Source organism: Chelonoidis abingdonii, chromosome 14, assembly GCF_003597395.2.
Source record: "Chelonoidis abingdonii isolate Lonesome George chromosome 14, CheloAbing_2.0, whole genome shotgun sequence".
NCBI lineage: Eukaryota > Metazoa > Chordata > Testudines > Testudinidae > Chelonoidis > Chelonoidis abingdonii.
Window position 1 is genome coordinate 11,657,307 of NC_133782.1, and position 13,929 is coordinate 11,671,235.

General features: G+C 43.2%; 1 protein-coding gene across 1 annotated transcript in view; it reads right to left on the reverse strand.

Moving 5' to 3' along the window:
• Nucleotides 1-5,152, reverse strand: part of VAPB (VAMP associated protein B and C) — a 59,831-nt gene extending 54,679 nt beyond the window's left edge. Inside the window, exon 1 of the mRNA XM_032782599.2 lies at nucleotides 4,698-5,152. Within this exon, the coding sequence (XP_032638490.1) occupies nucleotides 4,698-4,755 (58 nt within the window). The 5' untranslated portion in view covers nucleotides 4,756-5,152. The remainder of the gene's footprint in view (nucleotides 1-4,697) is intronic.
• Between the last annotated feature and the right edge of the window lie 8,777 nt (nucleotides 5,153-13,929).

Here is a 13,929-nt window from a genome sequence, read left to right on the forward strand (position 1 = left end):
TACAGAAATCGATTTAAAGAGCCCTTTATATCGATATAAAGGGCGTTGTAGTGTGGACGGGTACAGCGTTAAATCGATTTAACGCTCTTTAAATCGATTTAAACGCGTAGTGTAGACCAGACCATGGTTTCTAAGAGTTTAAAGAAAGCACTATATGCATTTTCAGTTTTGTTCTTTATTCATATCTAAAAGGGTAATTTTAAGAAGATTTTTAAAACGATTTCTGTGTACATAGATCAGTGCCCATTACAGTGACAACACAGGAAATCTCCATTTAGCCATAAAATAGATACAACATTTCGGAAATGTGCATTGTTCTTACCTAAGAACCCTTAACAATAGCATGCTTAAAACTTGGAGTATAGAAACCACATGTAGAGGAGACAGGATAGTTTCATCTCCATGACCTATTCGGTTCTTAGCCTCTCTGCTGAGACTGACAGTGATGGAGTCAATTATGCTGATGAGCTGCGTGAAGCAGATAAAGATGACTACAAGCAACTCAACTGAGAAACCTAGATCACAAACTACAATAAGCATCAGACGTCCACTTTCAGGTTCAAGAGGTTTAGGGTAAATCTGAACCAAAGACAGATGACAGCTTGCAAAAAACACTACCAAGCTTCAAGCCAATGACAAAGCAGCATTCCTGATTAAACAGGAAAAATAAAGGGTACACCTCATTCCAGGGTTATTTTTCTGCTCTTTTCAGAAAATGAAGTTATAAAACATATATGCAGAAGCGGGTGCTTGCGCACTGGGAACAGAAAACAGTATGTCCAATTGGAAGTAATTCTTATTAGTTTGTCTTCCAAGTTGTTAAACTCAAACATTTGGCAGTATTGCTATTTGCCAACTGGGGAGCACCACAGCACACTGGTGATTCACAACTCAGGGCCTACCTGTGGCTAGCCTCTAAGAAAGCTGATGCAAGACATCTCATCTGCTCAATCCAGGCCATTTTATCTTAGCAATTTCTCAGACTCTACTGTATTTTATTAAAGAACGCTTCCTTACATCCCTCCCAACCTGAACACGAAGCAACAGCATTACAATTATATTTAAAATAAGCTAAGTCCTAAAATGGTTACTGCCTAATGAAATTGTACTTGCTGGCATTAACAGACCAATCATGTCTCTAAGACTAGTTTTCAATAAGGTATCTATACAATTTTAATTTTGTTCCCTTGGGGATCCATACTGTACACTCAATGAGGCAGGAGTCCTGTGGAGAAAACAGTATGATCGCGTAATTAAAAACTATCAAAATGTTTCAAGTGTTTGAGTTTGCAACCTAAATAATGTTCTTTCAAACAGTTTACACATCTAATTTCCTAGTTTTTACAAGGAACTAGACAGACACTCACCCACACAATACAATTGTAACAATTCTCTCCATCATACATCATTAGGGTTTGAACTCAACCTTCAGCAAGAACTTCTACCACTTCAGCTATAGGACTAACTAACTACATTGGCCAGCAATAGCAAAAGGCAGTTAACAAGGGGTTGTGGGTATGGCAGCCTGACTGGCTCTTTCTCCACATGGGGTTCAGGCTCCTACTCCAAGTGATGCTGGGGCTGGGGGATGTGGAGGGAATAGTTTGCTGTAGCCATGTGCTGGATTGGGAGCAGAGAACCTGGTCTTGCTCTCACTCTCTTCTCCCTCTCTAGATAAGTTTCCAGCTTAGTATGTGGTTCCAGCTTGGTAGTGGAGGGTGCCTGGCATTAGAAAGTTGACATTCACTTATTTTGACAGCCTGCCATGGCAAGTGAGGGAAAAAGAATGGTGATTTTTTCAAACAGATTAGATTTTAGTAACACCTGAACAGCATGTCCTGGGACAAATAAGAGATCTAATACCATAGCAGAATTTCAAAGGTCTGCTGCAAACAATGGAGGTGTAAGAGATTTTCAAAAACGGTATACACAAAAATCTCTTATAATGGACGGTATTAGGCAACCTGAAGATGAGGAGCTGGCAGCAACCCCTCTTTTGTCTATGCCAAGGAAGACTCTCTCTCAACATTATACTACAGCTCAGCATGCTCCCCACCTCTGGATATATTCTTCAAGACGGTAATCATCTAAGTAACAGAATGGTATAATAATTTTAAGAGCTGGAGACTTCATTACTGTTTTCAACTCAGAACTGGCTCCATGCAGCTGAAGAAGTGAGGTTTTTTACCCATGAAAGCTTATGCCCAAATAAATATGTTAGTCTTTAAGGTGCCACCACACTCCTCATTTCAGCGCTGGGATCTTTATACCTCCATATCCAACACATGCATTATGAAACTTAGATCCCAATCCTTCACTGACATCACTAGTGTCTACAACGTTCTCCGAGATCTTCCAGGGAAGAGCACTATGGCAGCACACAATGATAGAAAGGAATGGAGTGTCTTCTGCTATTGAAATCTCTCAGCAATTCTTATCTACTAATATGATGCAAAATATCCCTTCTAAAATAAGGGTACCTAGCTGAAAAACATAATGTCTGACACATTCATAGGTATAAAAAAAGTCACATAAGCACTATCCAGAACAGAATAAACTTCCTGATTACTTCATATATGACTTTTCTGAACAAGTCTGTGGTATTTTCCCCAGGGAAACTGGCTAAAAATTACTAATAATTGAATCTTTGCATACCAAAGATACATTATAATAAATCTTGTTCTAGTGTAGATGTTTAAGAACAAGTTTAAATCAAGTCATTTAATGTCTGAAAATTGTCACCTGACATTTGCATGGTTTGTTTCTCTTGTCAAAATGCTACAGTATATCAAAGCGTAGAAATCACTGTCCTTTACAAATTACTTTTCCTGTCATATGGCTGTTAAAAAAAATTCTAGTGAGCAGTCGACAATTTCACTGATGCTGACAGTTTAGCCCTGATCTTGAGGCTGTGCATTATTTGATCAACAACTGGTTTACCTCTCTACCCCAGTAGATCTTGGCAGTTGTTAAAATGGATTGTGTTTTGTGAAAAAGTACAACCCTGCCCCCCAACAAATAATGATCATGTTTCATTCACAACTCAATGCTGATTAAAAGGTCAGTACTTTTGTCCATCACACATTTAGATGCTGATTTTTAAGTTTGATGGAAATAATTTTGGAATGGAAATTACTGGCTAAAACATGAATTTTTATTTTTACGTTACTATAATTTTGTTTAACTCATTACTGTTGCCTTGGCAACATGTAATTACCTTAATTTGCAACAAAATAAAAACATTCACTCCATACCATATTTACTGCTATATTTTTGTTCTTTTAAATAACTGTTTAACATATTTGAGATATTTATTAATGACCAAGATAACAAATATATAGGGATGTTATTTTAGCCACGTTTAAAGTTAAACTGCAGCTTTCAATCAAGATGCAATTAATATTTTAACATAAAACGATCACTACTGTAACAACACTGAAGTTTAGATGAATATTTGCTAAATATTAGCATTATACTTTCGTAAGGGGAGATATTTTTATTTCTACTAGAAGCAAATTTTATTAATGTTGATATGTAATCAAAGTAGATTGTGTTACAACTTGATGGACTGGACTGTTGTAATATAATTTAAGAGCAAATAAAGTTAATCTCTTCACAAGAGGGTTCTTCTTCAAATAAAATCCCAAACATTATTAGGAATGTGTTTGTCTTAGAAGCTTACAAAATAATAAAAACAAAAAAATATTGCCAGATTCAAGGCCAGAAATCCCAGATTTTCTTTCATACAGAAACTGAAATCCATTCCACATGTTCCAGGGCCCTGTATCCTCCAGCTACATGTAATTCTGACAGCGTTCAGATGGCTGTAAAACTGCTCCAGAAAATAGGAGCCACAAAACCATCTACTTATGCCAGGTGGTGGCTTCTCTCTCAGCTGAAAATACTCTTCTTCTTCAACTACACCTCTAAAAATCAAAACAGCCAGAGAGCTAGTGATTAAAGCTACAATCAGATTATTTAAGCCATAGGAGTATGTCAGGATACAGCTCACATAAAAGACTATATATATATATATATATATATATATATATTTAGAAACAAACACACACACACACACACAGTCATACTGAATTACACCCACTATGAGACAAACTCAAGGCAGAGAGCAATCACACACAGAAGAAGATAGCAGGGGTGTTTCTCATCCTGTACTAATGATAACACCGAGGCGACATGGAAGGTCAGATTATTTCAATGTAGTTCTTCTCTGGAGTGGGAGGGGGAAGATGAGAAATCTGAAGCTGGAGTCTACACGATTGTATCTGTAACACACACACACAAATTACAAGACAACCCCTCCTTCCCAGGAAACACCCCACAGAAAAATAAGGAGCATTTCACACCCCTGCCCCCCCTCCCCCTTTGTGGTCTCTCAGTTTCAGGGCTCCCGGCATGTCTGGTGCCCAGGGACTGGGGCGAGGCCGGAGCAGAGCACCGGGGTCCAGACCTAGGGGCGGACGGAAGCACCCAGCGCCCCCACGCGGACCCCGGGGGCACCGGCCGCCTACCCCTCAAGGGAGTGGCGGGAGGGCCGAAGAGCGGTGGGGCTGCGGGGCACGGCCTGCAAAGGACATTCGAGCCGCGGAAGCCGAGCGCCAGCCCCCGGAAAATGGCTGCCGCTGGAGCCCAGCCCGTGGCAGCGGCCAGCGAGCGCCGGGCCCGCGGCCGCCCCTCACCTTTGAATTTCAGCTCGTGCTGCGGTTCGAGGCTCAGGACCTGCTCCACTTTCGCCATGTTCACGGCGGCACCTGGAGGAGGGGGGGAGCAGCTGCGACGCGCCCGGCGGGTTTAATAACCCCCGAGCCGCGGGTGACCGGCGGGCTGGCTGGAGGGGAGCGGCGGCGCCTCTAGGCGGGGTGGGGGCGTCAGGCGGCGGCTGCGCGGTGAGGAGGCTCCCAGCTCGCACACGCTCCCCTCACAGGGACCCGGGGCGGGGAAGGAGGAGGGGACAATGCAGCACGGAGAGGCCCAGAGAGAGGCTGCGGCTGACGTCTCCCTCCAGCCGGCCCAGCAAACAGTCTCCCCGCGCGGCGCAGAGCGGCGCGGCCCGGCCCGGTCGGGGGAGTGGGGCCAGGGCGCAGCGCGCAGGGTCTGGAGGGGAGCGCGCAAGCCGGGCAGGCGGGGAGCGCGCAGGGTCGGCGGGGGCAGGGCGGGCCCAAGGTGCAGCACGTAGGGTGGGGAGTGGGGCTAGAGCGCAGTGCTCGCGGGGCAGGGGGAGGGAGCGCGCAAGGCAAGGCCAGCCAGGGCACAGGCACAGCGCTCAGTGTGCGCAAGGCAGGGCCAGGGTGCTGCATGGAGCAAGAACCCAGAGCAGGATTAACTCTCCTGTGGGCCCAGGGCTATTAGATTTTGCAGGGCCCCGGTATAGAAGTTTTTTTCCCTAATTTAAGACAAAATTATCACAAGTATGTCATTGGGGTTATTACCGTTATACTAACCTTGCCTTTTAATTAATATAAACCTGGTCTGTGGTTATAGTTCAGTCTTAAAACATATAGAATTAAATTAATTCAAAATAGCCTACTTCTTACCTTAGAACAGCTGTTATATTAATTTCTTTCTGGGAGGGAGTTGTGGTGCTGGAGAGGGTGATGGGTGTGGGCTGTAGAATCATAGACTCTCAGGGTTAGAAGGGACCTCAGGAGGTCCTCTAGTCCAGCCCCCTGCTCAAAGCAGGACAAATCCCCAGATAGGTTTTTTATTTTTTTTTTTTTACCCTTGTTCCCTAAATGGCCCCTTCAAGGATTGAACTCACAACTCTGGGTTCAGCAGGCCAATGCTCTAACCACTGAGCTATCCAAGAGGGGATTCTGACCTGGGCCAGGGGGTTGGGGTGCAGGAGGGAGTGTGAGTTGCAGGGTCCAATGGTACAGCAGGACTCGGGAAGTTTCCCTGCCTTCTATAAACCTAAGCTGCTCGTGGAAGCTGACAGCGCTGGCAAGTTTGTGTGTCCCTGAGGGGGAGTGGGGACAGCATGTCTCCATGCACTGTCCGTGCCTGCAAGCACTGCCCCCACAGGTTCCATTGCCTGGTTCCTGGCCAATGGGAACTGCAGGGATGATGCTGGGAACGGGGGCAGCATGGGGAGCTTCCTTCCTGCCCTACCCACCAGGGGCTGCAGAGATGTGAAAGCCGTAGGTGCTGACTTCACCTCTGCCAGGTGGGTGCACAATCCCTGGCCCTGCCCTTGCGCCACCTCCATTCTACCCCCTTCCCCCAAGTCTCTGCCCCTGCCCTGCCTCTTCTCTGCTTCCTCCCCTGAGTGCGCTGCATCCCCGCTCCTCCCCCTCCCTCCAGGAAAGTCCTAAGTGCCGCCAAACAGCTGTTTGGTGGTGGTGGGGAAGCACTGAGAGGGAGGAGCAGGGACGTAAGAAGAGGTGGCAAGGTGGGGGTGGGGAAGCTTGGCTGCCGGTGGGTGCGGAGCACCTGCTAATTTTTCCCCGTGGGTGCTCCAGTATATTATGGATTTATTTTTGTGGGGGGCTCACTTAGCCTGAGGCTGCAGCCCTTAAAGCCCCTGTGTTAATCTGGCTCTGAAGAAGGGGAGTGTGCAAAGCAGGGCCAGGTCAGCTCCACACTTAGCAGGGGGAATGGGGAGGGCAGGGCCAGAGCAGAGCGTGCACCAGAGTGAGTAACTGCTTGGGAGGAACATGTTGTGAAGGCAACAGGTAATTCTGGTGGGCGCAAGGCTAGGCTGGACTGGGCTGGCTACAGAGCCCCAGGGCTGGATTCTGCCACCTTTACTCCTGTAGCTCTCTCTGCAAGCAGCCCCATATATTTAAATTGAACTACTTGGAAAGTGCTACTTAGTAGCAGTAAGGATGTCAAATTCTGGTCCTGAGAGCACTGGCCAGTGGCTGGCCTTGTCTGGTTGTGGGTTAGGATGATGCAGACCACAGGACTAGTGGATGCTGGGCTGAGTGCTAAGCCAGGGCGCAGCATGTGCCAGATGGTAACAGAGCCTGGGAATATGAATATGATGCACAAGTAGAGATGCATAGTTTAAAGTAGTGTTTAGGAAGGTGCATAATATAACAGTCTGGGAGCAGTATGAAATAGGCTAGTGTGATGAAGTGGAACCGTTCTTAATGTTGTCTCTGAATACTGTGTGGGTGCCTCAGTTTCTGGCCGACACTGTCTCCTGGCAACAAACAGCCCGGGCCCTCCCCCCCTGCAAGGGGATGCTAAAGGTGTGGGGGAACAAAGGTCAGGTGACCTCCTGGCCTGGGAAAGGAACTCCGCAGAGAAGGAGGGGCTGGAGGGGGTTTTCCTTTGGCGCTGGCTGAGCATGGGAAGTGAGTGCAGATGAGGTTGTCTGACTTGCTGGGCCCCAGAATGGACCCAGCTGAGGAGTCCTGTTCTCTGTACCTACAAGCTCTGTTTTAGCCCGTATTCCTGTCATCTAATAAACCTCTGTTTTACTGGCTGGCTAGCAGGCACGTCTGACTGCGAAGTGGGGGTGCAGGACCCCCTGGCTTCCCCAGGACCCTTCCTGGGCGAACTCGCTGTGGGAAGCGCACAGAAGGGCAAAGGATACTGAATGCTCCAAGGTCAGACCCAGGAAGGCGAAGTCGTGTGAGCTTCTTGCCCTGAAGACAATCTGCTCCAAGGGAGAGGAGGCTTCCCAAAGTCCTGACTGGTTTTGTGGAGAGCAGTTCCTAAGCATCGCCCGGGGACACTGTGACAGCTAGACGTGCATCCTGGGAATATCACAGACCAGGAAGGGTTCAGCCTGGGTGAAACAGGTGCTGGACTTGACATATACCTTGAGAATAGTCTGCAGGGCAGTTTGTGGGAACTTTGCAGAGCTCAAATCTGGCCCGGGGTAATGTGAAATGCTCGAGTAAATCACATAGCAGGTTGGGTGCAGAGCCTATGTAAAGCATGCAGCAGGCTAAGTGCACAGTCTTTGAATAGCATGTGCAGAACTTGAGTGCAGCCTGAAGCATGGAATTCTGGTTAGATACAAGAACTAGTCTTCCACAGGGCCAAGAGTATTTATTCTGAATTGTAAGGTGCTCATTTGCCTCTAGAAATAGCTCAAAAAAATTTAGTCTTAAAAAGGAAAAGGCCCAGCCAACAACAAGCAATACTTAAATGACTTATGGAAAAGGGTAGAAAATGCAATTTATAATAGACTCTCCGTTCTTGCCTATAGTACTGAGATGAGAAAAAGTATTTACCTCCATCATCTCATGGTAGCTTTATTTTATCCTGTCTGTTTAGAATCTGATTCTGTAGACCTGGGCTGCAGAAACATTCTTATTTATGCAATGAGTTCACTAAGTATGAGGAGGAATGAAAGGTTCTTGTTTACAGGTGGAGATGGTATCTATATGATAAATTGCAGAGCCACAATGATAAATGAATCGTGCACCTCTGACCATCTCACCTGTATTTTGCCTAATCTGTTTCCCCAGGATTTAGTCAAACATTCCATTTTCTTGAACAGCTTTAAATAATAATCATTAAAAAATCATCAAAGGGATAAAGAAATGATTCCTTCTCCTGACTCTAAATGTGGAATTTTGAGTCTGCAAAATTACCCCAGTCCAAGGCATTAAAGATATGTTAGTAACTTTTCTATACATAACATCATGAGTTTGAAGTCTTATAGCTCATGACGCTATAAATCTGGAGACTGGATTTTTAGACCACAGAAAAGTAGAAATTCTGATTTTCCAATGGAGCCCTGTACTCACATCTACCCCTGGAATGGACTAAAATATACTAGATTTTTATGTATAGGAAAAGCAGTTTTATATAATTTTTAGTGTTTTAAGGCTTTCTGAGCCTTATACTAATTTGACTCATAGTAACTAAAGCACCTGGCTTTATGCATCAGATAATTAAAAAAATTCTAATACAATTTCTAAAAACTTTAAAACATTGCTAAAATAGTTTTTTGGTAACAGATGTGGCATATACAGAATATATGATGGTATAGTATAACAGTTTAATCAAGTTGGAGTTTGGAATAGCAGCAAAGATTATAGTCTATAATACTCTGTGACATTTTACCTACTGTACAGAAAAACTGTCATTCATTCAGAGCTGAATTTTGCCTATCCTAGGCCTTGGAGAAGTGTAATTTGGAGGTGGAGGGATTCCCATTTGCAAGAATGAGAAAATCTTGAGGCAAGTTGACTTTTAAAAGAGGTGGCTGTTGGTGTGTTAAAGTCCCAATTAACTAGATTAATAGGCAGAAAAAGGTGATTAAATTCATCTTTTTACAATGCTCTGCAATTATCACATTGACACAAACACCATCGGTTTAGTATGTAAAAGAGAAATGTATATTACACACAGATTTTATAACTATATATAATATGAATACTTTCATCCAGACACATGCGAATAATGTATACAGAGCTAAGAGGACCTGAGGTTTGCATTGACAAGGCTCTAGTCTTTGGCAACATAGAATCATGGAATACTAGGGTTGGAAGAGACCTCAGGAGGTCATCTAGTCCAATCCCCTGCTCAAAGCAGGACCAACACCAACTGAATCATCCCAGCCAGGGCTTTTGTCAAGCTGGGCCTTCAAAACCTCAAAGGATGGAGATTCCACTACCTCCCTAGGTGACCCATTCCAGTGCTTCACCACCCTCCTAGTGAAATAGCATTTCCTAATATCCAACCTAGACCTCCCCCACTTCAACTTGAGACCATTGTTTCTTGTTCTGTAAAAAAAATTGGCATCTCTAAGTGGAATGGTTATATTATGATCTGCACCCCGAAGAAATCTGTACATGTCTGCAGTATTTTTACCACATATCAACATTTCAGTTGCTCTTGTCCATAGTTGTTGCTGCATTTCAGCTGCTCTGACCTGGTCTTTCTTTGGATACTCAGAACCTGTTCTTGTTTGCTATGAGGCATCTTTCATCTTGTTTTTTTTTTATATTATAGCATTTAATTTTACATATTATATACCGTAAGTGACAACTGATTATGGGCAAAACTGACCTGCACCGCTGATGTCAGGGAGTTTTACCATTGACTTTAATGGGAAGTAGTATTGTGCCCAAATTCTTTTTCTATATTGGAGGAAAATGGTCAAATAATACCATAAGGTGAATTGCATGGGTTTCTTTTTCTTTTATCTTTTATGCCTGGGCTGTCCCTCGCTTCCATTCAACTGGCCAGGAATCAGAGACACTCTGGCCAACTATTTACTGCTCTTTGTCAGGTTCTAATTACTGAACCACCATAAAACAAAATTATCAAGCAACATTCATTCAGATTTGAAACAAGGGGACATTTCATATGTTTATTGTTCCAGAAAGTACATAACTTCTTTAGGCCACTCATTCTCCATATTATAATTTTATGATGTTTTGAAGTTTGCCTTTTACAGTTCTCATAGACTTTAAGGTCAGAAGGGACCAATATGATCATCTAGTCTGACCTCCTGCACAAAGCAGGCCCAGAATCCTACCCATCCACTTGTATAACAAACCCCTAACCTATGTCTGAGTTATTGAAGTCTTCAAATTGTGGTTTGAAGACCTCAAGCTGCAGAGAATCCACCAGCAAGTGACCCATGCCCCATGCTGCAGAGGAGGGAAAACTCCAGGCCCCTGCCAATCTGCCCGGGAGGAATTCCTTCCGACCCAAATATGCAGTCAGCTAAACCCTGAGCATGTGGGCAAGATCACCAGCCAGCACTCAGAAAAGAATTCTATGCAGTAACTCAGATCCCATCCCTCAACATCCCATCACAGACCATGGGCATACTTACCTGCTGATAATCAAAGATACAGTTGCAAATTAAGCTATCCCATCATACATCCTTCCATAACTTATCAAGCTTAGTCTAAAGTCAGATATGTCTTTGCCTCCATACTCCCCTTGGAAGGCTCTTCCAGAACTTCACTCCTCTAATGGTTAGAAACTTTGTCTAATTTCAAGTCTATTCCTAGTGTCCGTTTATATCCATTTGTTCTTGTGTCACATTGGTACTAAGCTTAAATATTCCTCTCCCTCCTAATATTAATCCCTCTGATATATTTATAAGAGCAAGCATATCCCCTCAGCTTCTTTTGGTTAGGCTAACAAGCCAACTCTTTGAGTTCCTTTCATAAGACAGGTTTTCCATTCCTCGGATATCCTGTAGCCTGTCTCTGAACTGTTCCAGTTTGAATTCATCCTTCTTAAACATGGGAGACCAGAACTGCACACAGTTATCCGATGAGGTCTCACCAGTGCTTATATACAGGTACTAACACTCCTTATCTTTGCTAGAAATACCTTGCCTGATGCATCCTAAACCGTATTAGCTTTTTTAACCGCCATATCACATTGGCGCTCATGTCATCCTGTGTCAACCAATACACCAAGGTCCTTCTCTTGTTGTTCCAACTGATGGTCCCCAATTTATAACTAAATTCTTATTATTAATGCACGATCTTGCACTTTTCACTATTAATGTCATCCTCATTACTATTACTCCAGTTTACAAGGTATCCAGATTTTCCTGTATGATATCTCGTCCTTCTCTTTAGCAATACTCCCACTTTTTGTCACTGCGAACTTATTAGCACATTCCCGCTTTTTTGTGCCAAGGTCAGTGAAAAGGTTAAATAAGATTGGTCAAAACTGATCCTGAGGAATCCACTAGTAACCTCCTTCTTGCCTGACGTGTCACCCTTCAGTAGACCCGTTGTAGTTCCCCTTTAACCAGTTCTTATCACTTTCAATTTTATATTGATCCCATCTTTTCAATTTAACTAATAATCTCCCATTGGGACATGTCAAATGCCTGATTAATTGAAGTAATTAGATCTACTGCATTTGCTTGTTCAATAATCTGTCACCTCTCAAAGAAGGAGATCAGGTTGGTTTGCACGATGTATGGTAAAACATGTTGTAATTTGTCCCAATTACCATTGACCTCAATGTCTAACTGCTTCCTTTCTCCTTCAAATTTTTCCAAGACCTTACATACTACAGATGTCAAAACACAGGCCTATGTTACTTGGTCACTTTTTCCCCCTTTTCTTAAGATAGGAACAATGTTAGCAATTCTCCAGTCGTACGGCATACCCTGAGTTTACTGATTCATTAAAATTCTTGCTAATGGGCTTGCAATTTCATGTGCCAGTTCCTTTAATATTCGTGAATGAAGATATATGGGCCTCTGATTTTTGTCCCTTAGCTGTTCAAGTTTGGCTTCTACCTCAGATGTGGTAATATCTACCTCCATATCCTCATTCCCATTTGTATCCTTCCATTATCCCTAAGCTCTCATTAGCCTTATTAAAGACTGAGGCAAAGTATTTATTTAGATATTGGGCATGCTAGGTTATCCCATCCTCCATTCCATCCTAGTGTTAGAGGTCCCACTACTTCTCTCTTTGTTTTCTTCTTACTTATATGCTATGGACCTTTTACTTTGGTTTTAATTCCTTTGCAAGGTCCAACTCACATGGCTTTTAGCCTTCTCACTTTATCCTACATGTTTGATCTCACTATGGTAGTTTCCTTGCTAATACCCCACACATCTTCCACTCCTTGTAGGCTTTCTGCTTTTTCTTAATCACTCTCTGAGAGGCTTGCTCATCACGCTTAGTCTACAACTCCTGCCTATGGTTTTTTCCCCTTTCTTGGGATGCAGGTTCTGATAGTTTGCAGTTTCGACTTAAAAGTAATTCCAGGCCTTGTCCGCATTTAGATCCACAAGCCTCTTCAGTCCAATCTCCCTATAATTTCCTTAATTCTTTAAGTTAGCCCTTTTGAAGTCAAAAACCTAGTCCAGATCTATTTTTGTTTACTTCTTCCATCTAGTTTAATGAATTAGCTCATGATCACCTCGAACCAAGGTTTGTCTCCTACAACCATTTCTTCTACGAGTCCTACTACTCACCAAAACCAATCTAAAATGGCATCCCCTCTTGTGGTCTCAACTACTTTGGTGAAGAAATCCATCTGCTATCATCATCAGAAAATTGAGCCTATTTTTACTAGCACTTGTCCAGTCTATATCTGGAAGTTAAAGTCCCGTGATCACACAATTCATAAGTGTTTACTTCATTAAGAAACATTAAAGAGGTCTATCATTCCAAATCGATCCGGCAGTCTGTAGCACCCCCACAAGCACTATCTCAGGGGAGGCTCGCAGCTTTCTTTTCCCCCAGTGTGATTTTTGCCCAGATAGACTCTGTCTTATCCATTCCATCACTTCTTATTTCTTTACAGTTAACCTCATCATTGATATACAATGATGAGTTCTGATAACCTCTTATGTTGTTTTGTTTATTTTCATAAACAGACTGACCCCATTAAGCTGGGTGTCAATCCATAACCATAAAGAGCAGTCAGCAGAAAGCTTGCAGACAGGTACAGAGCTTGGTTTTAATCAAATAGTATCAAGATTCAGAGCAGGTCAGAGGACAATCTTGGACTTCCAAGTGTCCTAAAAATTATCTGTATAGAAAAAAATATATTACCCAAAGTAAATAAATAAGCAAGCATTCAATATGCTGCTTATAGCTTTTCAAAGATCTTGTGCCTGAGAAGCCAAGGGTGTGTAAAAACATTTAGAGATCCAAAAGATTTGTAGAGTTGCATTATTCTACTGAGTGCAGTGTGACTGGCATCTTCCAACCTGACTCATATGCTTGGTTTTGGAGGACTCATCTATATATTCACCTCCAAGATGAAATGTTTAAGCATGTAAAAATTCTAGTCATGAAAGTGAAAATTATGAACCTAATGTGAACATAATTTGTCAGGCTTTTGTTACAAGTGATTAATGTGTGTATGTTTAGCAGTGTACGGATCAAATTTATGGAGTTGGGCATACACCAGAACCATCTACAGGCTCAACTCTGAATTTAACAATCCAGTAATGGTGGGATTATATGGTAACTTGTTGCCAGGCAGATTGTGGCAAATTGTTAAAGT